We start from the raw sequence: 23,532 nt of genomic DNA, 5'->3' as shown, positions 1-23,532 counted from the left end.
ATCATGATAACTTCTCATCACATCCAAGGACACTGGACATATCTGGGTCCCTATCTTTTTTTGCAGGACTTCTTTTGAAGATCCAGCCTTTTTCCAGGTCAGAGTGCCAAACATAGTATATAAACATAGACTTAAAAAGGACCTAGCCTTTGAGTTGGCTAGGAGAATATATATATATAAATTCTGATAACTTTCACTTGATGTGGACAACACAACTTGTCCCAAGTTCTTCAGTCTGGAAATAAGTCAGACATTTCTACTTGAAATAAAAGAATAAGTGTCAACATTTGAAGGTTGACTCACTCAAGTGACATATCTCTCCACAGTGTGATGTGATGCTTGGAAAAACAGCCTTGTGGGTCACACTTATTCTCTGTGACCAAACAACTCCACAGATGCTCAAGTAGGGCATGGTGTCTCTAGGGATAGGCAGCTCCAAAACCTTAGCATTTTTCTGTTTGAAGCAGTGATAAATGGTACATTCAGAGCTCAAAGTCACCCGCTATCAGTAGCTCTCTGATGGGGCAGGCCCTTCATCCAGTTGTCCGAAATGCCTCCATGTTGCTATTGTTGCTCAGTGGTGTCTGACTCTTTACGACCCCATGAACTGCAACACTCCAGCCTCCTCTGTCCTCTATTATCTCCCGGAGTGTGCTCAAATTCATGCGCATTGAGTCAGTGATGTTATCTAACCAGCTCATTCTCTGTCGTGCCCTTCTCCTCCTGCTTTCAATCTTTCCCATCATCAGGGTCTTTTCCAATGAGTCGGCTCTTAGCATCAGGCAGTGAAAGTATTGGAGCTTCAGCTTCAGCCTCAGTCCTTCCAATTAACATTTAGTGTTGATTTCCTTTGCTGCTGCTGCTGCTGCTAAGTCACTTCAGTTGTGTCCGACTCTGTGCGACCCCATAGATGGCAGCCCACCAGGCTCCCCCATCCCTGGGATTCTCCAGGCAAGAACACTAGAGTGGGTTGCCATTTCCTTCTCCAATGTGTGAAAGTGAAAAGTGAAAATGAAGTCACTCAGTCATGTCTGACTCTTCAAGACACCATGGACTGCAGCCTGCCAGGCTCCTCCATCCATGGGAATTTCCAGGCAAGAGTACTGGAGTGGGGTGCCATTGCCTACTCCATGATTTCATTTAGGACTGACTTATTTGATCTCCTTGCAGTCCAAGGAACTCTCAAGAGTCTTCTCCAGCACCTCAGTTTGAAAGCATAAATTCTTCAGCGCTAAGCCTTCCTTATGGTCCAACTCTCATATCCATGCATGACTGCTGGGAAATCCTGTTTTGACTTTACAGAACTTTGTCAGCAAACTGATGTCTCTGCTTTTTAATATGCTGTCCGGATTTGTCATAGCTTTCCTTCCAAGGAACAGCGTTTTGTTGTTTTTTTTTTTAATTTCATGGTTACAGTCACCATCCAAAGTGATTTTGGAACCCGAGAAAGTAAATTCTGTTATTGCTTCCACTTTTTCCCCATCTATTTGCCATGAAGTGATGGGACCAGATGCCTCCATAAAGCTGGCCTTACTCTACATGGTTGGTGAACAGGCATGGCTAGGGTGTAGGTTATAACTGTGAAAGTTCCTGAATCCAAGACCTAAAGGGTCTTACATTCAGGGTAGAGTTTCTTAGAGGCTAAGAATTTAATGAGCATGGAGCTGTGTATGTGGGAACAAAGTCTTGAGATCAAAGGCTGACAGAGATGAGCAACTTTTCTTAAGTTGCCCAAGACATTAAAATCTCTGGTAACAAAATTTATCCTTGGCTGTGGTCTGCAATGGTCTGCCCATCTTCCCTCACCACCCCGTTCTCCCCATTCCTCATCCCACTCCGTCACCCAGACATGACACTGAGAGTTGGTAGAATCAAACTGTGGAGAGAGAGAGAGGAGAAGAATGGAGAGAGAAGAGAACTCCTCAGAAAGACACAGCAAGTCCACTTTGAAGTGGTCGCTCTAAGGAAGGCTTCACTTGACTGGACCTCTTTCTGGTTGTGTGGTGTTAGAGCTGAGAACTACTATGGTTGTCAAGGAAATAGTACTTTTGCAAAGGGACACTTGGAACAGTACAATGAGATTTCAGGAGGCACTGTGGTATGCAGGGCATGACTCACTGTCCCGCCGGCACGTCTAGACATTTTAGTGGCATCTTTAAGTTTCCTGAGTCATGACGTTCTATGTTTTTCTAAATTGCATGAAACCTCTAGGGCATGAATTAGGTCTTATTTCTCTGGCATCTCAGCATATTGCCTGGCACAAAGTAGGCAATACATTTCTCAAATGAATAGTTGAACATCACAGGCCCCTTGGAACAGTAACAGTAGGGAAACCTGACATTGATATGAGGAGGTTTTATAGTGGAAAAAAGTCTTCCTTCAAGTGCATTATTTTATCCGATCCTTTTAACAGCCCTTAGGAGTGAGAACTGTTTTCCCACACCTTCCCACAGTGAAAGCTCCTGATAACCCTCTTCCTCGAAACCTTCCCTCACATCACTTTTACTAACTTGAATCACCTCCCAGGGAACTGGGCATATGTGGGTGGAAACATTTTTCTCTTCCCACTTGGAAGGCTGTTCTATAGCACTGAGCCTGACACTGAGAATTGAGCATCTATCCTCTCCAAGCTTGCAAGCTTTTAGGGATTCAGGAATAGCACCCTGTGCAAGGGAAAAAAGTAAATCATCCAAGCAACTCCCACGTAAGTGCAGGATTTATTTGTTTGGTGGCGACCAAGGCGCTGCTCCCATTTCAGTCTCTGCAGTTTCTCATGAGATATTATAGCATCACTGAAGTCTGGTAAGAAAGCAAATTCCTGATAGAAGCAGACATGGCATCACTCACGAGTCCCCACTGGGACTGGATACAGATGTAAATGTTGTTACACGTATTTATTTATGTGTGAGAATATTCATTCTTAGTCCATTCATCTGCAAACCACAAACACGTGTCACTGAGGAAGCCACAACCTTTCAGAGACTGTTTGAATAATTCCCCAGTCTCCACACAGCTCCAGTGGCTGCTTGCCATGCACCAGGCTGTCCCCCATCAGCACACTGAGGCTGTCCAGGCATAGACCATGTCCCAGGGACCGACAGTTTTGAATTGAGCATGTGTTTCCTTTCCTAAATGTTTCTTTTCCAGATTCATGGCCTTTCATCAGGTTCACTGCATAATATGTTTTGACCAAAAAAAAAAAGTCCTTCCTCAGAATCAGCATAGATAACACATTAGTTTTCCTTCAGCCTTGAGTTTCTATAATGAATTTCTACTATGAGTTTCTATATGAATCTCAGATACTGCATTCTATTCTCCACAATCTGGTCTCACTCTTCATTGTGCTAAGTCATAAACCAGAGTTGTTGTTTTTTGTTTTTTTTTTTAATTAATTCCTAGATCGTTCTGGCTAGCAGCTACAACAAAATCAGCTCATCTGAATATTCTCCTCTTTCTACACCAAAGCACTCCATCAAAGCTTATCTTTAACTACTACTCTCATTGTCCAGATTTTAATACAAGATGGAAAATGTTTGCATTCCCGTTCCCCGTGAAACCGTGACAGGGACAAGGATGACCTCATAGGCATCTCCATGTGGCATCTGTCCCCCGACCCCTGCTCAGATGCCTACTACAGCACTGCTCCCGGAAGCCTGATGGGAAGGGGAGCTTCTACGATGCTTCCTCTGAACAGGTTGGAAGCTGTTATTATAGAGATGGAGACACCACATTTTGAGAAAATAAGACTGGATGTTACATTTTTAAGCAGCTTGCATTGAGTTTAGATGCTTCTGGGCCTTAGATCAACCATCACCTGGCACTGCACGAAGCATTAATCACTCATTTTAGGGGTCGATGGCCCCTTTGAGCTTCAGCAAAATCAATTGTATCTGTCATCAGTTGGGGTGGCATGGCTGTCGTAATCATTGTGCCATATTTCTAGCTTAGAAATGTATTTGCTGCCTGCATGTCAGTGCTTCCTTCCTTTCTATGCTCAACCTTCAAGAGTAGAGATTTCAGAGATGTGGCTGCTTGTCTAGTAAGTAATGGGTAACCTAAGACCAGGTCCTACGTGCTGCTTAGAACAAAGTAAACGTTGCAATTCCAGACCAAATTTGTGGCTCTATACTTTCTTGTCCACTCTCCTTTATTGTATTCTAGAAATAATCATTCATTCCTCTATTCATTAATTCACTTAATCAGACTGAATACAAATGGATATAAGTACAGTTCATAGACTTTGATTCAGTTCCTAATGATGATGATAATTTTTATTTATTTTATTTATTAATCTACCCTGTTAGCTCATTTACTTCAGATGCACAGAAATCATGATCTATGACCAAGATGAGAGAATCAGGGTGCAGAAGTTGTGACTTGTTCAAAGTTCTGAACTCAATTCCAACAGGTCTATCTGCCTCCAGATCCCACATGCTTTGCACAGTACTGAGTCCTCTGAATCTCAATGAGAAAATAAGACCTGGACAGGTGGAGTATTAGGTAACAATACAGTGGGCATCTCATAGTGAGAACAGAGAAGAAAGTGGTTCTTTTAGCTGGAGGGGAGACACTGCAGGTGGAATTGTCCCCACCAATTGCAGGATCAGGGCAACCATGACGCAGTGTGGCCAGTGAAAACTAACATGAGTCAAAACAAATGTGTTTGCTGACCAGCCCTGGGCTTGGAACGGTGAGCTGGAAATTCATTTCCAAGAGAGCAATTTGGAAAATACTTAGGGACTTTCCTATTCTAATTTAAAACCACAGATATCTCTAGAACTGTGTTCCCACTGTTGTGATACATATTTGAACACTTTGATATACAGTGCTCCAAAAGGCCACAAGAGGACAGACATGATCATATTGCATTCTTTCTCCTATCCCGGGAATTCAGGGCCTCTCTGCAGAGAAGGGCACTTTGGTGGCTCCAGAGTCATTTAGTCCCACTTGAACCCTTTCCCCAGCTCTTTGCAGAAGCCAGTTGACTCTGAGGTTGCTTTCCTTTATGCATAACTGCAATTGGGTTTTACTTTTCTCATTTTTGCAAAAATAATTCAAATAGGTTCTGATATAACACCTATTGGGGATGCCAGGCCACTGGCAAATTACTCTCACCTAAAATTTTTTGTAGCTTACGTGGCTAAGCATGTATTAAGCAAGAGGGTTGATCACAAGCAGATTCTGTTTATTTAAGACACTTCTCAGTGATTTGCCTGTCAGAAAGGGATGTCTTTTTTTTTGACTGGATGTAGAATGGAGGCCAATCTCGACATCCCAAGGCTATAAACGTTGAATTTCTCCACATCGACAGCTGAACTAAATTATAAAAGTGTATATGCTTGTCATATACACATGACCCCTCAAGGAGCTCACTGTACTGATCACCATTGTGAAACAAGATGCTATACTGTATTCTGTTTTTTAATCAAAAGCTAAATATGTGGTGTTGACAAGTAATAGGACTTTAGAATGTTGTTTAGACGCTAAGTTGTGTTAGACTCTTTTGCGAACCCATGAACTATAGTCTGGGAGGCTCCTCTGTCTATCGGATTTCCCAGGTAAGAATACTGGAGTGGGTTGCCATTTCCTTCTCCAGGGCATCCTCCTGACCAAGGGGTTGAACCCAAGTCTCCCGCATCGCAGGCTCAGTTTTTACCACTGAGCCACCTGGAAGGCCCAGAACATTAAAATGGGATATTTTAAACAAGGTGTTAATTGGGAAGCAGAAAAGTGACATGTTAGTTGCTCAGTCACGTCCGACTCTTTGCAACCCCACGGACTATAGCCCACCAAGCTCCTCTGTCCGTGGAATTCTCCAGGCAAGAATGTTGGAATGGGTTTCCATTTCCTTCTTCGGGGGATCTTCTTGACCCTGGGATCGAATCTGGGTCTTCTGCATTGGAGGCAGACTCTTTACCATCTGAGCCACCAGGGAATTCTGGGAGGCATAGAAAATAGAAGTAAGACAGAATTAGAGGTTTGATTGGCCAGAAGCCTCTCTAAAATGTTGTTTGAGGAGGATGGGCTGAGCACTAAAGAATGGGATGGGAAACACTGTTTACTCTTGTTTTGAAAAAAGCTGAGGTATGGCTTCCTCAGGTACCCCCTTCTGGTTTGTTAACTTGTAGATGCTGGGTTTTCTTCCAGTTTTTAGGGTAGGACATCTGCAGTGTGTGCTTCTCTAGCATCCCACAAAGTGGGACAAGGTTGAGGATGTGATACCAACTGATGCTGGGCCATAGGACATGGCCCCATTTGTTCTTGTGCACACCAGTGAGATACACCTCCTAACAGTGGAGCCTCTAGGATGACCCCCAAAGAATCCAGTTGTCCTACTTGCGGACAGGTCAAACATGTAACAAATAGATGCTGGTGCTACAAGGTCTGACCTTGTGTTCAAGCCTCAGTAATCAATAATAAACAGCTTCCTGAATGGCTCAGTGGTAAAGAATCTGCCTGCAATACAGGACATGAGGGTGCAATCCCTGGGTTGGGAATATACTCTGGAGAAGGAAATGACAACTCATTCCAGTATTCTTATCTGGGAAATCCCACGGACAGAACCTGGTAGGCTACAGTCTATGGGGTTGCAGAAGAGTCAGACATGACTTAGCAACTAAACAAAACAAATCAATAACAAAGGTGAAGTTTGATAAAATCTATATGAGTCACTTTCTGTAGAGAAAGATTCAAAACCCTTTCCTTTAACTACTAAAAATTGCATAAGTTCTCAAGCAAACCTCCAACAATAAGTAAGTTGTCCTCTTTAAATTCTATCCCTATTCTCCTTTATAAAATGAATGTGATGACATATATGTGAGTGAGCTCTGTGACATGTCCTGTTCTCATAGAAAAGGAGAAAGCCATCTGTCAGCTAGGGCTCAGTTTGTAGTAATATACTAGACAAGAATCATTTATTGATTTTAGCTGAATCCATTGATAATTTCAGAGCTTTAATAATCTTAGATGAGAAAATCCTATATCTGTTTTAAAAATCCCCTCCATTTGCATGGGCCTTCTTCAACTCATAACCAAGACATTATTTAATTTCTTTCCATCTCCTTCAGACTTATCTAATACAAGAAATTGTACAAGTGGTTCTATGTTATCAAGTTCTCACTTAGTTTTGAAACAACCTTCTGGTCCTATCCCCTTGCCTACAGTTCAGTTCAGTCACTCAGTCGTGTCCAACTCTTGGCGACCCCATGGACTGCCGCATGCCAGGCTTCCTTGTACATCACCAACTCCCAGAGCTTGCTCAAACTCATGTCCATCGAGTCGGTGATGCCATACTCTTGCCTACAGATGGCATTAAAAGTAGTTTAAAGTGAGAAATTATGCTCCAGTAGCCCTACTCATCTAAAAGTAATAGGGGAAACACACACACAGAAGGACTATTAGCTCTTTGTAAATGGATATTTAAGGATCCTGATAGAAAAGCTTCAGTAGTAGACTCCTTTCAGTAAACTGCATAAAAATGTCCATATTATCAAAGCTATGGTTTCTCCAGTAGTCATGTATGGATTGTCAGAGCTGGTCCATAAAGAAAACTGAGCACTGAACAATTGATACTTTTGAATTGTGGTCCTGGGTAAGACCCTTGAGAGTCCCTTGGACTGCAAGGAGATCAACCAATCAATCTGAAAGGAAACCAACCCTGAATAGTCATTGGAGGGACTGATGCTGAAGACGAAGCCCTGGTCCTTTGGCCACCTAATGTGAAGAGCTAAGTCATTGGAAAAGACCCTGATGCTGGGAAAGATTGAAGGCAAAAGGAGGCAGCAGAGGATGAGATGGTTAGATAGCATCACTGACTCAATGGACATGAGTTTGAGCAAACCTGAGGGGAGAGTGGAGGACAGGGAAGCCAGGCATGCTGGAGTCCATGGGGTCACAAAGAGTGAGACACAACTTAGGGAATGAACAACAGCAATGTTACTGACAGAACTTTCTCTTCTTGCAAGGGAAGGGCTGCTTGATTGTTTTAATTGGTCTGGAAATGTATGGCAGTGCTCAGTATGAAGTGTACTTTGCCATAAAACTGCCAGAAGGGACCTGGTAATTCACAAGGAATCTGGAACCACATTGAACTCCTCCCCTTCTGCCCTCAGGAAGCCCATCACCATAGTTTATGAAACCCTGATCTTGTGCTTCCTTGTAGTTTCCTTTAATTTCCTGACAAGTCCCTATGCCCTTGTCCCAGTGTCTTGTTCTGAATGTTTAAATTCTATTTTTTCCTTCTGAGGAGTTATTACTAGGGCTTTCGCTTATTGGAATATTTTGTGTGTGCATGACATCCTCAGAAACTAAATGGAAGCATATTTATCTTGTTCTAAAATTCAGAATCCTGGACTGTATTGAAACAGCAGTTCCCTCTATGAATGGTGTTTGGAAGGTTTATTGATTGGGGTTCTTTCTTCCTCTGTATTTTTACTTTCATAAAGTAGAAGTAATTTTTACCAATACCCAAACTCTTGCCTTATCCTCTTAATCGAAGATTCTGTAAAATAATCTACACTTGACCTCATGATTTTATAACAAAGACAAAACAATAAGAAAACCCCCAATATCAAGTAAAAGCAAAAAACTGGCTGGGACCAAGATGGAAATACACGAATAGCACGTATGACACCTTCTTGAGGGTATTCTGGAAATTTACTGAACAGCAGTCCTCCACAGAGAAACCTCACAGACAAACTATCAGCTGAACAGGAGACTTTTGGTCTGCTCACTACCAAAAATGAAGCCATAGGAACTGCTAGTTGAAAAAAGCAATGGATAACTTTTGTCCCCCTTTGAAGTTTAAATGTCATTTTCCCCATTTCATTCCAAATGTATTTAACTATCCAAATAATCTGAAAGCAGATCAGTAAAAACTTAAAAAAATAATGGTCTAACATAATGATTTCCAATAGTTTTGGGAACTGGATTTAGCTTAATGCAGTGCTGCCTTGGGGCTCTCTTGGTGGCTCAGATGGTAAAGAATCTGCCTATAAAGCAGGAAACCCAGTTTCAATCCCTGGATCAGAAAGACCCCCTGGAGATGGGATGGCAACCCACTCCAGTATCCTTGCCTGGAGAATTCCATGGACAGAGGAGCCTGGTGGGCTAGTCCATGGGGTCACAAAGAGTCAGACACGACTGACTGACTACCATACACTATTGCCTTAGGTAGATTTCTGCCTCAGCACATCTTAAAATGTTTGGCAATTAACTTTTATATATTGTATCTAAAGAGTGCTCTAAAAAATCTGGAAAATATTTTGTGCTCCCTGATATAAGAAAAAATGCCTCCTACTCCATCTCTTTTAATCCTAATTTGCATTATCAACAAATCCCTCCTTCTTTGGGTAAACTTGAATCTAGCACTTGTTTGAATCCCCAGGAATCACAAACCAACAGAATCCAAATGAGAACATATTAGGGCCATTTATGAGTCATTTAATATTTTCATTAGGAAGAGAAAGCCCTTGTTCTGAGTCTCCTTGGAAGCACAAAATAGGGTTCAGCATTAGCCTGTTTCCTTCCATAAACATTAAGCAGAAACACATGTAACCCCCTCTAGATAGGGGTTGGTGTTCTGATAGAGCATAATTATGTCTTGAGAAGAGAATCAGAGAACAAGAACAAGTGCATAATGTGGGAAAACAAATGGTCATGAACAAAGAGAGTGAAGTTTTAGGTTCTGGTTAACTCAGGTTATCTTGTGCTAACTTGTTGCACCGAAGCTTGAGAATCTTCTAAGAGACCTTCCAGTTTATAAATCAGGCTTTTTAAGATTTCATGACAATCCTTGCAGTATTAAGTCTACATAGAGGGAGATCTTTTTATCATCAACATACAATGACCTGTGACCCCAAATCAGATTAAATTATTGACATTATTTGCTTCCCAAGCAGGTTGGGGGTGCAGATAAAGACTTTGGGGAACCCATATCATACCAAAAGGACTATTTTGATCCTGAAGATCCCCAATGGTGAAGCATTATAAGAGCCAGGGAATTCTAGATTTATTCCAGGGTGGACCACAATGAGCCTACCCAGGGAGAGGCCAGGGCTTGACTTAATCTTGGAGGAGAAAGAAGGAAATGTGAAGGAGGAAGAAGACACAAAATTTCTCCCAACAATTCAACTGCTACTACGTGTCATACTTATTTGTTTTAGCCCAAATGACAAAGCTATAAGGTAACCTTCATTCTTCTATAGACCAGGAAACAGATTAAATGACTTTCTCAAGTCTATTTATTTATTCAACAAATACTTATTATGTACCAGGAACTGTTTTAGATGCCAAAGAAACAATGGCAGACTAGGTAAAAACTACTTTTATACAGCTTATATTTTAATATTTTTAAAATACAGTAAAAAAATGCATATCAATTTACCAGACAATACAAATATCATATAAATACATGCACACATATATATTTGAAACAAAGTTTTTATCATATACACAATAACTGATCTTCAGTATGTACACAAGAACTTATCTTTAGTGTGTATAATGCAGTCTCTGATATTTTCTATTCAATCTCTTCTTCTTTTTTAAAGCTCAGCTGGTCCTAACCAATTAAATTGATTTCATGATCTACTAGTAAGTCACAACTCACATTTTGAAAGCATGGTTCTGGTTGACTTGATTGGAATGAACTAATGCTGATATTAGTCAGTGTTTCCTCAAGGCCTGAGGAGCTCTCTATATCTTTTTTAGTGTCTAGTTTAGTGGCAAGAAGGAACATGAGACGTGAGAGAAAACTGTCCATCTTTTTGCAGCCTGGAATGGTTTAGCAGAGGTCATCCAGCTCTGATTTGGGTCTCCCATAATGTTGAAACTGTATCTCTCTTCTATAGCATGTCTCCTGTTTGCCCCTAGCAGTAGTGTTTTATCTTTTCCCTCTAACCTTTTGTTCTTTCCACATAGGCTGACAACAGAATATCCAGGCCACTATGGTGAGGAGATGGACATGATTTCCTACAATTATGATTATTATATGCGAGGGGCAACAACCACTTTCTCTGCAGTGGAAAGGTGAGCCTCCCCCATGGGCAAGGTTAGAGTGGTCAGGGACCAGTTCCCTGCAAGGGTCATATCTGCAGGATCTTTGATCTGGGGTTTTCCCTATTTTAGTTTTCTACTTGGTTTAGGTTAACTAAAAGATTGACAGGACAATGGAAAACAATGGGAATTGAACCTACTTCATGCAGCAGCTCACCCTTGGAGATAAGAATGGGTTCCAGATTGCTCAGAGCAGGAAATGCTCAAGATGGTATTCCATGATGGTTTATGTTCTTCCCTTTACTCAGTTTCAAAAAGCAGTTTTTTCCTACCAAACATGTTAGAGAGGGCGAAAATGATTAAAAGAGTGCCCACTGTCAAAATGGACCCTCTCCAATACCACTTCTCTATATGGTCCTCACTTTGAGTTGTGGGAAGGGAAAGAAAAGAGAAGGAGAGGGGACTGGAGAGGAGAAACACACAAAACTTGCCAACTATATTTAGAAACAAAAAAGGAGAACTTAAGAGAAAAACAGTACTAATTTTTTTCAATCCCTTTTCTCTCACAATCAGTTCCCAGTTTTATCACAAATACATCAAAAGAAAATAATAAGAGGAAAATAAAAATTCTTCTCTCTGCTAATAAAGAAAGAGATATGAATAAATTCAGATGTTAAAAGGTTGATTTGACCTACTTATAGTTAGGCGATCATCACTTTACACAGCAAATGAATTCCTGAAAAGTTACCAATAACTGTTTAGCAAATAGAACAAAAGCTAACTCACTAATTCATTAAATAATAGAATGACAAATTTAGGTGTGACATTTTTGTATATATTTATGTTTTTAAGTGCAATGATATCATACCTAATTGGAGTTAACTTATTTAATATGACCTTTAATTGAAAAAAAACAAAAATTAAACAAAAATACTAACATGAAAGACATCTGAAAAGATGCAATACAGGTTTCAGGCTCCATGAACAAAAACACTTACATTTATTCATAGGAAAGCCCCTCAATTCTCACACATTAATTGTTTGCATTTTACATACCTTTTTATCTAGCTTAGTTATTATTTTCTAGAAGGGGCAAATTAAAAAATAAACTACAGTGAGATATAATCTCATAACAGTCAGAATGACCATCATCAAAAAGCCTACAAACAGTAAATTCTGGAGAGGATGTGGAGAAAAGGGAACCTTCTTACACTGTTGGTGGGAATGTAAATTGATACAGCCACTATGGAAGATGGTCTGGAGATTCTTTAAAAAGCTAGGAATAAAATCATCATATGACCCAGCAATCCCACTCCTAGGCATATACCCTGAGGAAACCAAAATTGAAAAAGACACATGTATTCCACTGCTCATAGCAGCACTATTTACAACAGCTAGAACATGGAAGCAACCTAGATGTCCATCTACAGATGAACGGATAAAGAAGGTGTGGTATATACATACAAAGGAATAGCTCAGCCATAAAAAGGAACACATTTGAGTCAGTTCTAATGAGATGGATGAACCTAGAGCCTATTATAGAGAGTGAAGTAAGAGAGAGAAAGATAAATATTGTATACTAATGCATGCATATGGAATCTAGAAAAATGGTACTGATGAATTTATTTGCAGGGTAGCAATGGAGAAACAGACATAGAGAATAGACTTATGGACACGAGGGCAGGAAAAGGAAGGAGAGGGTGAGATGTGTGGAGTGAGTAACATGGAAACTTACATCACCATATGTAAAATAGATAGCCAATGGGAATTTGCTATATGACTCAGGAAACTCAAACAGGGACGCTGTAACAATCTAGAGGGGTGGGATGGGGAGTGAGATGGGAGGGAGGTTCAAGAGGGAGGGGGACATATGTATACCTATGGCTGATTCATGTGGATATTTGACAGAAAACAACAAACTTATGCAAAGCAATTATCCTTCAATTAAAAATAATTTTAAAAATGAATAGGGAAGATGTTACTTCTCACCAGTTAGAATAAAACAGCTGAATGACGTGACACACACAAAACTAAATTTAAGAAGAAGAAAAGGAAGGACCTAAGAACTCAAAGACTATGGACATTTATCAGTGGTGAGTAGCCCTGAGGGGCAACACTAGACAAGAGTGTAGCAGGGTGCTCAATGCTCCTAGTGATGTTTCCAAGTCAATGAGAAAATTAGTTTGGCATTTTCTGTTTAAGGAGGCAGAAAGGAATATAGTCAAGAGAGTACACCATCCAAAATTTCCTCAAAATAAATATATTTTGACAGTTAAAGTGTCCAGTGGCTATTGACTTGGACATTTTCAGTTACGTAGTTTAACCTAAAATCTTGGAAAACTGGGCTATTATATCATGCATTTGTTTACAACTAATATACCCATGCAGTCATTGGGCAGGAGCTTTTCCTCCACAGGCAGATCATAGTGGTTTTCTCCTGGAATGGAGTTGTCCAGCCAGGGCACACATGACCTCTAGAGCCAGATAGCTCTTTGTTGCAGAAGCATTTCCTGTGCATTCCAGATGTTCAGCAGCATCCGGACCCCTCCACACTAGATGGCAATAGCAACCTCCCCTCCCCCAGAGTTGTGACAAGAACAACAATATAAAACCCTGAGGAGCAAAACTGCTGCTTCTTGAGAACCACCATCTAGGAGGGAAATCAGTGACTAAGCCTGATTCGAATAACTTGGTTCTTTTAGAACCAAGTCTAAATTTTGCTTAGCGTCAATTAAAGCCCTTTGAAAGAGTAGTGTGAATGCCTGGCCCAAGATCTTATTTAGTTATGTCTGTTGGCATAGAGATAAATCAGACTTGTCTACAGTAATGAAATTTATTTCATAAACTCGCATGCCACTGATTTCCTAACCTCCATCTAAAACAGGCCATGTCCTCTGTTAACAACTGCAGGAATAAATACTAATAAATAGTTGGTTACCCAGGCTCTTGAAAATTTTTATACTTGGAGATACTATGCCCATTACTCTAAACAACCTGGAGCAGCAGATTCAAATTACAAAGCCCGCCTTACTGTGTGAGAAGCCTGTTCCATAGCTGTTGGCAAGAGTTACCTCCCAGAACTTGAGAGAGATTAGTCCTACCTTCCAGATTTGCAGCTTGATGAAGATCTTATCAGTGTTGGTGTCTAAGAAAAATTGATCTGGGAAGAGGTCTTTCAGACTGAAGAGGAAGAAGAATATTCTAAGGTTAAATGACCCCACTGTGCTTGGGAAGCATTTGCGTGGCTATATATGGGATGACTTTTTTGCCCTTCATCAAGACTTTGCAAAAGATGTGACAGCCGTGTTCTCAATGGGGTTATAGGTGTCAAGTTACAGAGTCATTGTGGTATCAGATAAAGAGCAAGATTTGAGTTCAACAAACTTGGAACTTGAAATTGTCACCTAATTATGTTAATAAAGTTCATGTTGCTCTGAGTCCACTTCTCCACCTAAACAATGACATATTGTGAGGATTAAATGAGAAAATATGTAAAGCATCTAGTGCAATGCTAGACATATTGGAGGACTCATCAAATAGTAGTTATAGTTGTCAGTACCATTGCTGCTATCATTGTTAAACAATATCAAACCAGAAGAGTGTTATGCAGAGTAGACTTTCAATATATTTTTCTTAAATATGTGAACAAAGAACTTGGGCTAGTCCTTAGCAAAGAATGTTCCTTGAAATGCATCCACACTATATTTTTCAAAACTAAACAATTCTGTTTTCTCATACCTATGCCTGACCATCTAAACAAATATGCAATTTCTGTTATGCAAAAATAACAGGCACTTTCTTTTCATATGAAGGCTTTTAGAGTTGTTTTCTCTCCATCCATTTCCCTGTAGTAGTGTTTTCTGAAGAGGGTACAGCGCAGAGCCCAGCACATTGTACGTTTTCAGAAAAAGAAAGAATGAGCAGATGGATGGCCTATGTAAGAGATGATTCTTTACAATGAAATGAAGAAAATGTTAAATAAATGCTTTTATCCCAAGCTATTAACCTGTATGTCCAAGAAGGTGCTTTTGAGACTGAGCAGTGATGAGCTGATCCCTGGTGATAAACAGGACCTAAACACACCAGCAACCTAGTTAGTCCCCTCCAAGATCATCTTGAACTGGGTGAGGAGGTGTCCAGGGGTCCTGACCTCATAGACAATTACCAATAGGTTTTCTAGAGACTTCATAGAGATGTTTCCTGAGAGGAAAGTGAAATTAGGTGTCCCTTAAGTTCCTAAATTCTCCAAAGGTTGCTCATTGCTTTATTCTTCCTAAGGTGTCTTTTCTCATTGACGTCAGCTCTCTGACTCTCTCCCTACAGGGATCGCCAGTGGAAATTCATAATGTGCCGGATGACTGACTATGACTGTGAATTTGCAAATGTTTAGATCTGCAACCTACCAACCTGGGTGAAGGGAAGAGGTCTGGGAGACCTGAGGACTCCGCAGATGTTAACATCAGCAGGGACTCCTAAGTGGTTTCTGTTGCTCTCTTTTCTTCTGCCCAAGCTGGTTGGTAGCTGTAATGCCAGTTTTCTGGGCCTTCTGACTAGTATCACACTTATAATACAATCCATATTTTCTCACTTTCAACATGTTCCATAGAAACCCTTTTGTACGAGTGACAATGGCTCTGTTGCACACCACATATTCTGTGTGCACACGCACAGCCTGAAAACAAGCTAGTTGCTTGAGCCCTTGTCTCAGCCTTGCTGTTGCTTTTACAACCCAGGGAGCTGCCTGGTGCTGAGCAGCACCTGTGAGGAGGTTCAGTGGTGGAATGAAGGGGCAGAAATTGAAGAAGGGGGCCAGGAATGCCCTCTGGAGCTGTCTGTTTGAAGGAAACCTAGGATCTTCACAGAGAACAGATCTTCTGCCTTAGGGCGACCTGCTTCCACTCTCCCATTCCACGTAAGCCACACTTGCCTAGAAGTTCAAGGGCAGAGCTCTGTGCTCCAGGAGGGAGGAGACTGGGAGGAGAAATGGGGAGGTGAAATTGTTTGGGCCTGAAAGACTGAGGATTGGAAGAATTTCCTAAACTGGAAGAAGATTGTTAGCATGCCTAGTAATGAAAATGAGCACAGGAACCAGAGAAACCTGTGAGAATCAGTCTCAAGTAAGACAAAAACAAGGAGGATGAGAGAGGTCAGAGAATGAGACTCAAGTTAGGAACCTGGAGAAAAACTGAAAAAGGAGTTTGACTTGCTGGCACCTGGAAAAACTGGCGTATGCCCTGTAGCTGTGTGAGCTACTGGCAAACTCACGCCAATTGGTTTCCGTTTTCTGGATGGGAAAGTCTGCCCTGGGGGGATCTACTTCTCTTCTACGTGTAGTTTAGGGGTGTCTTTTGCAGAGGTGGCACTGTCTTTCCTTCTCCTGTGATGTCCCCATCCCCAGCCCTTTGTACTCTCTTCATCATAAAAAGAATAAAAATATTAATGTTTACCATGTTGCAAATGTTAAGGGTCATTTTTCGCTCTCTGTGCTAAGCCACGTCAATCATGTCTGACTCGTTGCAATCCTGTGGATTGTAGCCCTCCTCTGTCCATGGGATTCTCCAGGCAAGAATACTGGAGTGGGTTGCCATTTCCTTCTCCATTTTGCTGTCTACTCCTCCCCTTTCTGATTATTCAGAAAATATAGCTTCTCATTGTGATTTGTGCCAAGCACCATGCAGGGCACCAGGAATCCAGTAATGATAATGACAGAGTATGAGAAATCCAATAAATAAAACGTAAAGTGCTAAGTGCTTTCATTAAGGGTTGGATAAAGGGTGAACCACATTTCTTTGCCTTTGAATCTAGCCTGATTTGTCCTCAGCATCCTACAGACCTCCTCATGCCAATGCGTCACATGACTTTTGACCACAGGGAGCCTCTACTTTCTTTATCCACACAGTTTGCCTTTTCTTTTCAGATCTGTGCTGTGCTTCTCTTCTCTTCTCTCTCAGGAGACCCAGGCAGGCAGGTAAATCCACAGGGATCATCTACCTTGTTAGGCAACCCATCTAGGTGGCCAAGGCAGTGAACCTCAGCCAGTGAAGCTGGCATTTCCCAGTGAGACCTCGGTATTAGGAAGAGAAAGGCAGAGCTAAGGATGTCAGCCTTTGACTTAACGCTGAGACCCTTTTTCACATTATGTTTCTGCTTTATTTCTCCCATTTCACTGTTTCCACGTCTCTGGCAATTTACATCAGGCTTCCCTGTGTTTTTTCTCACAAAGGGCACCATTAATATTTTAGCAATTGCAGCTTTGGGTCAGGATGGCAGCCAGGAAATGGACTTGGCCGGATGTGTGGAACACAGCTGGAAGAGAGACTAGCAATGCAGACTGGCTGACTTAGCAGCCACGGTGGAAACCAAAGGCTGGGGAGGAGGTGGAGGAGGAGGGCACCAGGGAGCTGGAGGCTCGGGCTGGAGAGGTACAGCTGGGAGGAGCAGTCCGGGAGACTGCCAGACAGCACGAGTCAAGGAAAAAAAAATACAGCAATCCAATATGTGTCTGTGCCAAGTAGAATAAATGGAGAGAAGAACTAAGAAAAAAGCTATTTTTTGCATATAGGCCAAGGACAATAACAGGAAAGTCATCACCAACTTGGTTCAAATCTGAATTTATACTTTTTTTTTTTTGGTCAGCCTCAGTCAGAAGGAACTAAGTGCCAAACTGAGGCTTCATCCAGGATCTGCTGACTGTGAATCCTCGCTCTGTGCTCTCATTACTCCAATCTTTCTAGTAACCTGCATGCAACCTTGGACAAACCACATCCCCACTCTGTGAGGAATTTATCTAGGTGATATTGTGGTTTCTTGCAACCCCAGAAATTCTGTGAATGTGGAACCATCTGTCCCAGATTGTTTACAAATTCCTAAGGCATTTTCTTCCAGAGAAGAGGCCTGGGATGGGATTTGAAAACCTAGGTCCTGCCCCTGGCTCTGACAGCAAGTGGCTATGTAATATTAGACAGATCCCCAAGCCCGCTCTTTCCTCATCTGCCTAGTATGAACAGGAATCCCTTTTCTAGTAACTTTACAAGAGCGTGGTCACAAAAAAATGGGAAGAAAAGAGATTTGATTCCTGCCTCACAGGGCCTACAGTCTGACAGGGAGAGATGAGAAAACAGACAATGAAGACACAAGTGCAGGCAAGTTTCCTGAGGAAGCCAAGCCCATGGTTGGCCCTGAAGGACCCGTAGAACTTGTGAAGTGAGTGCAAAAGAGGGCTCTGGATTCCAACAGTCAGGGCACAAATCCTTGTTCCATCACTTATCAGTTGCATGACCAAGGCTCAGTCACCTACTTTCCCTAACACTCTATTTCCTTACCAGTGAAGACAATAATTGGAGAAGGAAATGGCAACCCACTCCAGTGTCCTGGGAAATCCCATGGATAGAGAAGCCTAGTGGGGTACAACCCATGGGGTCACAAAAGAGTTGGACACTACTTAGCAACTAAACAACACAACAAAACCCTTTTTTCTTTGGAATCCTAACTATAATTAAAGTCACTAAAGTCCACCTGCAAAGCGGAAGATGTGAGTTCAGTCCCTGGGCCAGGAAGACCCCCTGGAGAATGAAATGGCAACCCACTCCAGTATTCTTGGCTAGAAAATCCCATGGGCAGAGGAGCCTGGTGGGCTACAGTCCACAGGGTCACAAGGAGTTGGACATGGCTTAGTGACTAAACAACAACAATGACAATAGTAGTACCCTCATTGTGGGGTTGTTGTAAGGATTAAATAAGATCGCATAGTGTCTTACACTAATAAGGACCCAATAAATGTAGTTAAGAGAAATAAAACATTATTAGCATACTTTAGAAATAATGTTCCTTGTGTAAACTGGATATTGTTATAGATAAAGAATAGGAAAATTCATAGAAGAGGTGAGATCAATTTTGCTATCATTCACTTTTTATTCATTTACTCACATTTGGTCACTCAACCAATAAATTATTAAAGGTTTATTATATATCAGCCACTTCACTAGGCAGAGTTCCTGCATTCCAGAGGATTATAAACTAAGGGGGTCAAACAAGCAAGCAAATCATTATAGTCCAGGTTGGTGAGTCAAGAATAGGTAGCATTGCAATAGAGAGTAGTGAGAGGTTAGGGTGGGAAAAGGGAAAGTGGCAATTCAGGCAATGGAAACATCATGGAAGACATCAAAGGATGTAAAGGCTTAGGAAAGTTTCCCCAGAAAACACTGATGCCACCAAAGTGTCTGGGAGGCACAGTACACAGTCACAAATACCCTAAGGATGTACAGATAGCTCACATCAGCACTATAAGGTATTCCACTATTTGTGCATATTAATAATTGCAATTATGGTATCTATCTGGAACTCAGATTGCAGCTGAGGCCTCCTAGAGATCTAGGGAGAGGGAATTTATCAAATCCTCTTTATGCTCCATGCACCCATATGCACAATGCCATGGCCTGGGGAGTTTTCTCTCCATCCTGGGTGTTCATCCATATGCATTATCTTTATGGGTCAATTGCTTTGACCCAGACTAGAAGCTCAGCATTTTTTTAGTTTCTACAGAGGAATGTATTCTTGTAAAAGCATTAACGAATGTACAAACTCAAACTGAAAAAGCAAAAAACAAAAATTTAGATATTTTGGTTGAGGCAGTCTGAACACAGGTTGGATAAGAATTTCCATACACAGGGCATTTCAGAAGGAAGTAAGTTTATTAAGAACAAAGAGCAGAAATAATGTGGACACTGTGAATGCAGTAGACTGACCTCCTGACAGGCCAGGGAAAGCCGACAGTTTTCATGGATTAGTAGCCAATTTTTATAGCCTCAAGACAAAAGAAAATTACTGCTGGAAGGTTGGCATTAGGTGAGTGGTGGAAGCACTATAGGGAATTTACTAGAGTGGACATCTTTGCCTAATTTGGAGTCAGGAGGCTTGTTAGTGATGATCAGGGGGCTTTTGGTGATGGTTGTAAAGCAGTTCAGTTAGCTTCAGAGGTGTCTTTGGTTCTAGGCTCCATTGCGGTGGCCTTGGGGCAGGACTCAATAATTTCCTTCTTCCGTGTTTATTTATTGTTCATCATGTAGTCAGGGTTTTTCCCTCTTTCTAGCCAGTCCCTTGTCTAGCTTCCAACCTACTTGGTTCTCTCCTTACACTTCCAGGTTCTTCTCCCCCTATTAGTGAAGGAAATTGTCATTCAGTACAGCCTGCATCCAAACAGGTATGCACATCAGGTGGCCAATACAAGGAAAGACCACTGAGTCAACAGCATCTACTCTTACAAAGAAAGTCAAAGAAAAAAAAAAAAAAAGATCTCACAAAGCTCCAGTCCATTTTAACTAAACCTTCTGTTTAGTTTTGTGAAATATAACCACTGTATTAAGAAGTACTGCCAGAGCCTGGTTACCATTCTGGGAGCCAGAGTCATGAACGTAAGTGAAATCTTTTGCAAAATGGGGTGTGGATCTAACTGGGGTGTTTATCCATTACCAATGCACTCAGGCTTAGTTGCCCTGTGGCCTGTGAGATCTTAGTTCTCCGATCAGGTATCAAACCTGCGTCCCCTGTATTGTGAGATAGATTCACAATATCTGCATATTTAAAAATCTATTTATTAGGTTCCTCTGTGCCTTCTTAAGTACTGGAAATGTATCATTTGTAAGTTTCTCCTCTTCCCAGTGCCCCCTGGGAAGTGCCCAGTTATCCATGTGAATGAATATCCGTATCAGTGAAAATTGCTGAATAGAAACATCTTTTAAAAAATGCAAATTATTATATCCTCTGAATTCTCTGATTGGTAGCATTCCTGTTTATTTCTTTATTTTTTTAAATACTTCTCTGCCTTTCCTGACTTTAAAAAACAATTACCATTGATTGTGTTTACAATTTTTAAAAAAGTAATTTTAATCTTATGGGATAAGAACAGTCACCAGCTGCTAAACAGTTCAGCTCTAGGTCTCTGTTCCAGCTGAAAGGTGAGCATATGGTGACTTCATGGAAAGAGAGAGATTATAAAACCAGACTCTTTCATCTAACAGGCTGCCTAGTGGGTTATAATTTAATAGGCAGAATTACCTGCTCTTTCCAATGTCTCTCACCATCCCCAGAGACAATGGAACAGATGTTCATTCTGTCATATGGCCAATGAGAACCAATATTTAAAACTCTTCCACTCATTGAAGTGCCCTTGCTCTTGCTTGCCCTTCAGGACCAAGCATGCGACTCAGCTTCCCCAGAAAATTTGCAGTGTTTACTAAGACTGGTTCAGGGTCCCTTCTTGTCTCCTCAGTACTCCAGTCTTTGTCTTCATTCCCCTAAGGGAAGAGGGCGTATCTTATTTGTTTGTAGGTTTCTAGTGCCTGAGAGGATGTTTTTACATATAGTGGGCATCCAAGACTTTTGCTTTAAAATTAATCTGGATTTCCAGCTGATTTTCAGTTTTTATTGGGAAGACCTATCATAGCTCTGGGGCTTCCCCGGTGGCTCAGTGGTAAAGAACCCACCTGCCAATACAGGAGACATGGGTTTCATCCCTGAGTCGGGAAGATCCCCTGGAGAAAGGAATAGCAACCCACTCCAGTATTCTTGCTGGGAAATCCCATGGACAGTGGAGCCTGGAGGGCTACAGTCTTTGGTGTCGCAAAAGAGTCAGATGCCACTTAGCGACTAAAACAACAACAAAATCATCCTGACTGGCGTGTAATGGTACCTCATTGTGGTTTTGATTTGCATTTCTCTGATAATGAAGCAACAGACAAAGGATTAATCTCAAAAATATACAAGCAACTCCTGAAGCTCAATTCCAGAAAAATAAATGACCCAATCAAAAAATGGGCCAAAGAACTAAACAAACATTTCTCCAAAGAAGACATACAGATGGCTAACAAACACATGCAAAGATGCTCCACATCACTCATTATCAGAGAAATACAAATCAAAACCACAATGAGGTACCATTACACGCCAGTCAGGATGGCTGCTATCCAAAAGTCTACAAGCAATAAATGCTGGAGAGGGTGTGGAGAAAAGGGAACCCTCTTACACTGTTGGTGGGAATGCAAACTAGTACAGCCGCTATGGAAAACAGTGTGGAGATTTCTTAAAAAACTGGAAATAGAGCTGCCATATGACCCAGCAATACCACTCTTGGGCATACACACTGAGGGAACCAGATCTGAAAGAGACATGTGCACCCCAATGTTCATCGCAGCACTCTTTATAATAGCCAGGACATGGAAGCAACCTAGATGCCCATCAGCAGATGAATGGATAAGGAAGCTGTGGTACATATACACCATGGAATATTACTCAGCCGTCAAAAAGAATTCATTTGAATCAGTTCTAATGAGATGGATGAAACTGGAGCCCATTATACAGAGTGAAGTAAGCCAGAAAGATAAAGATCATTACAGCATACTAACACATATACATGGAATTTAGAAAGATGATAATGATAACCCTATATGCAAAACAGAAAAAGAGACACAGATGTATAGAACAGACTTTTGGACTCTGTGGGAGAAGGCGAGGGTGGGATGTTTCGAGAGAACAGCATGTATATTATCTATAGTGAAACAGATCAGCGGCCCAGGTGGGATGCATGAGAAGGGTGCTCGGGCCTGGTGCACTGGGAGGACCCAGGGGAATCAGGTGGGGGGGGAGGTGGGAGGGGGGATCGGGATGGGGAATACATGTAACTCCATGGCTGATTCATGTCAATGTATGACAAAACCCACTGCAATGTTGCGAAGTAATTGGCCTCCAACTAGTAAAAATAATTGAAAAAAAATAAAAAATAAAAAAATAAAAGTCACTTGAAAAAAATAAAATAAAATAAAACAACAACAAAATCAAAGCTTTAAGGAATCAATAATTGAAAACATGTGTAAAGGCACTTTGAAAATTGCATAGTTGTATTAAGAAGCATGGTATTATGATAATGTGTGGTTTAGAAGGGAGTTAATGCCCTCTCCCCCAGAGGAGGGCATGGCAATGCACTCCAGTATTCTTTTTTTTTTTTCCATTCCAGTATTCTTGCCTGGAAGATCCCATGGACAGAGGAGCCTGGCAGGTTACAGTCCATGGGGTCGCAAAGAGTCAGACACGACTGAATCAATTCAGCATCCACACTTTCCCGCTTTCTCCTCAGCATTATTGCTAAGTCACTTCAGTCGTGTCCGACCCTGTGCGACCCCACAGATGGCAGCCACCAGGCTCCCCTGTCCCTGGGATTCTCCAGGCAAGAACACCTGAGTGGGTTGCCATTTCCTTCTCCAATGTGTGAAAGTGAAAAGAGAAAGTGAAGTCGCTCAGTCGTGTCCGACTCATAGCGACCCGATGGACTGCAGCCTACCAGGCTCCTCCATCCATGGGATTTTCCAGGCAAGAGTCCTGGAGTGGGGTGCCATTGCCTCAGCATCATTAGGTAATCATTAATTTCATTCTTCTAAGAGCTACTCACTAATGATAAATGAGTTGGAAAACATACCAGTGAGTCACAATTGTTACTTACATGTTCAGAAAGTGTGTCACCATACTAAAAACCAGAATGTGAATTTT

General features: G+C 41.5%; 1 protein-coding gene across 1 annotated transcript in view; it reads left to right on the top strand.

The window, feature by feature from the left end:
* DPT (dermatopontin) overlaps positions 1-16,441 on the top strand; it is a 34,089-nt gene extending 17,648 nt beyond the window's left edge. The window contains exons 3-4 of the mRNA XM_061160271.1: positions 10,921-11,028; positions 15,319-16,441. Of these exons, the coding sequence (XP_061016254.1) occupies positions 10,921-11,028; positions 15,319-15,385 (175 nt within the window). The 3' untranslated portion in view covers positions 15,386-16,441. The remainder of the gene's footprint in view (positions 1-10,920; positions 11,029-15,318) is intronic.
* The last annotated feature ends 7,091 nt before the right edge of the window (positions 16,442-23,532 follow it).

Source organism: Dama dama, chromosome 14, assembly GCF_033118175.1.
Source record: "Dama dama isolate Ldn47 chromosome 14, ASM3311817v1, whole genome shotgun sequence".
Lineage (NCBI taxonomy): Eukaryota > Metazoa > Chordata > Mammalia > Artiodactyla > Cervidae > Dama > Dama dama.
The sequence above is the reverse complement of the archived record's forward strand: the minus strand, read 5'-3'. Positions and strand labels throughout refer to the sequence as shown.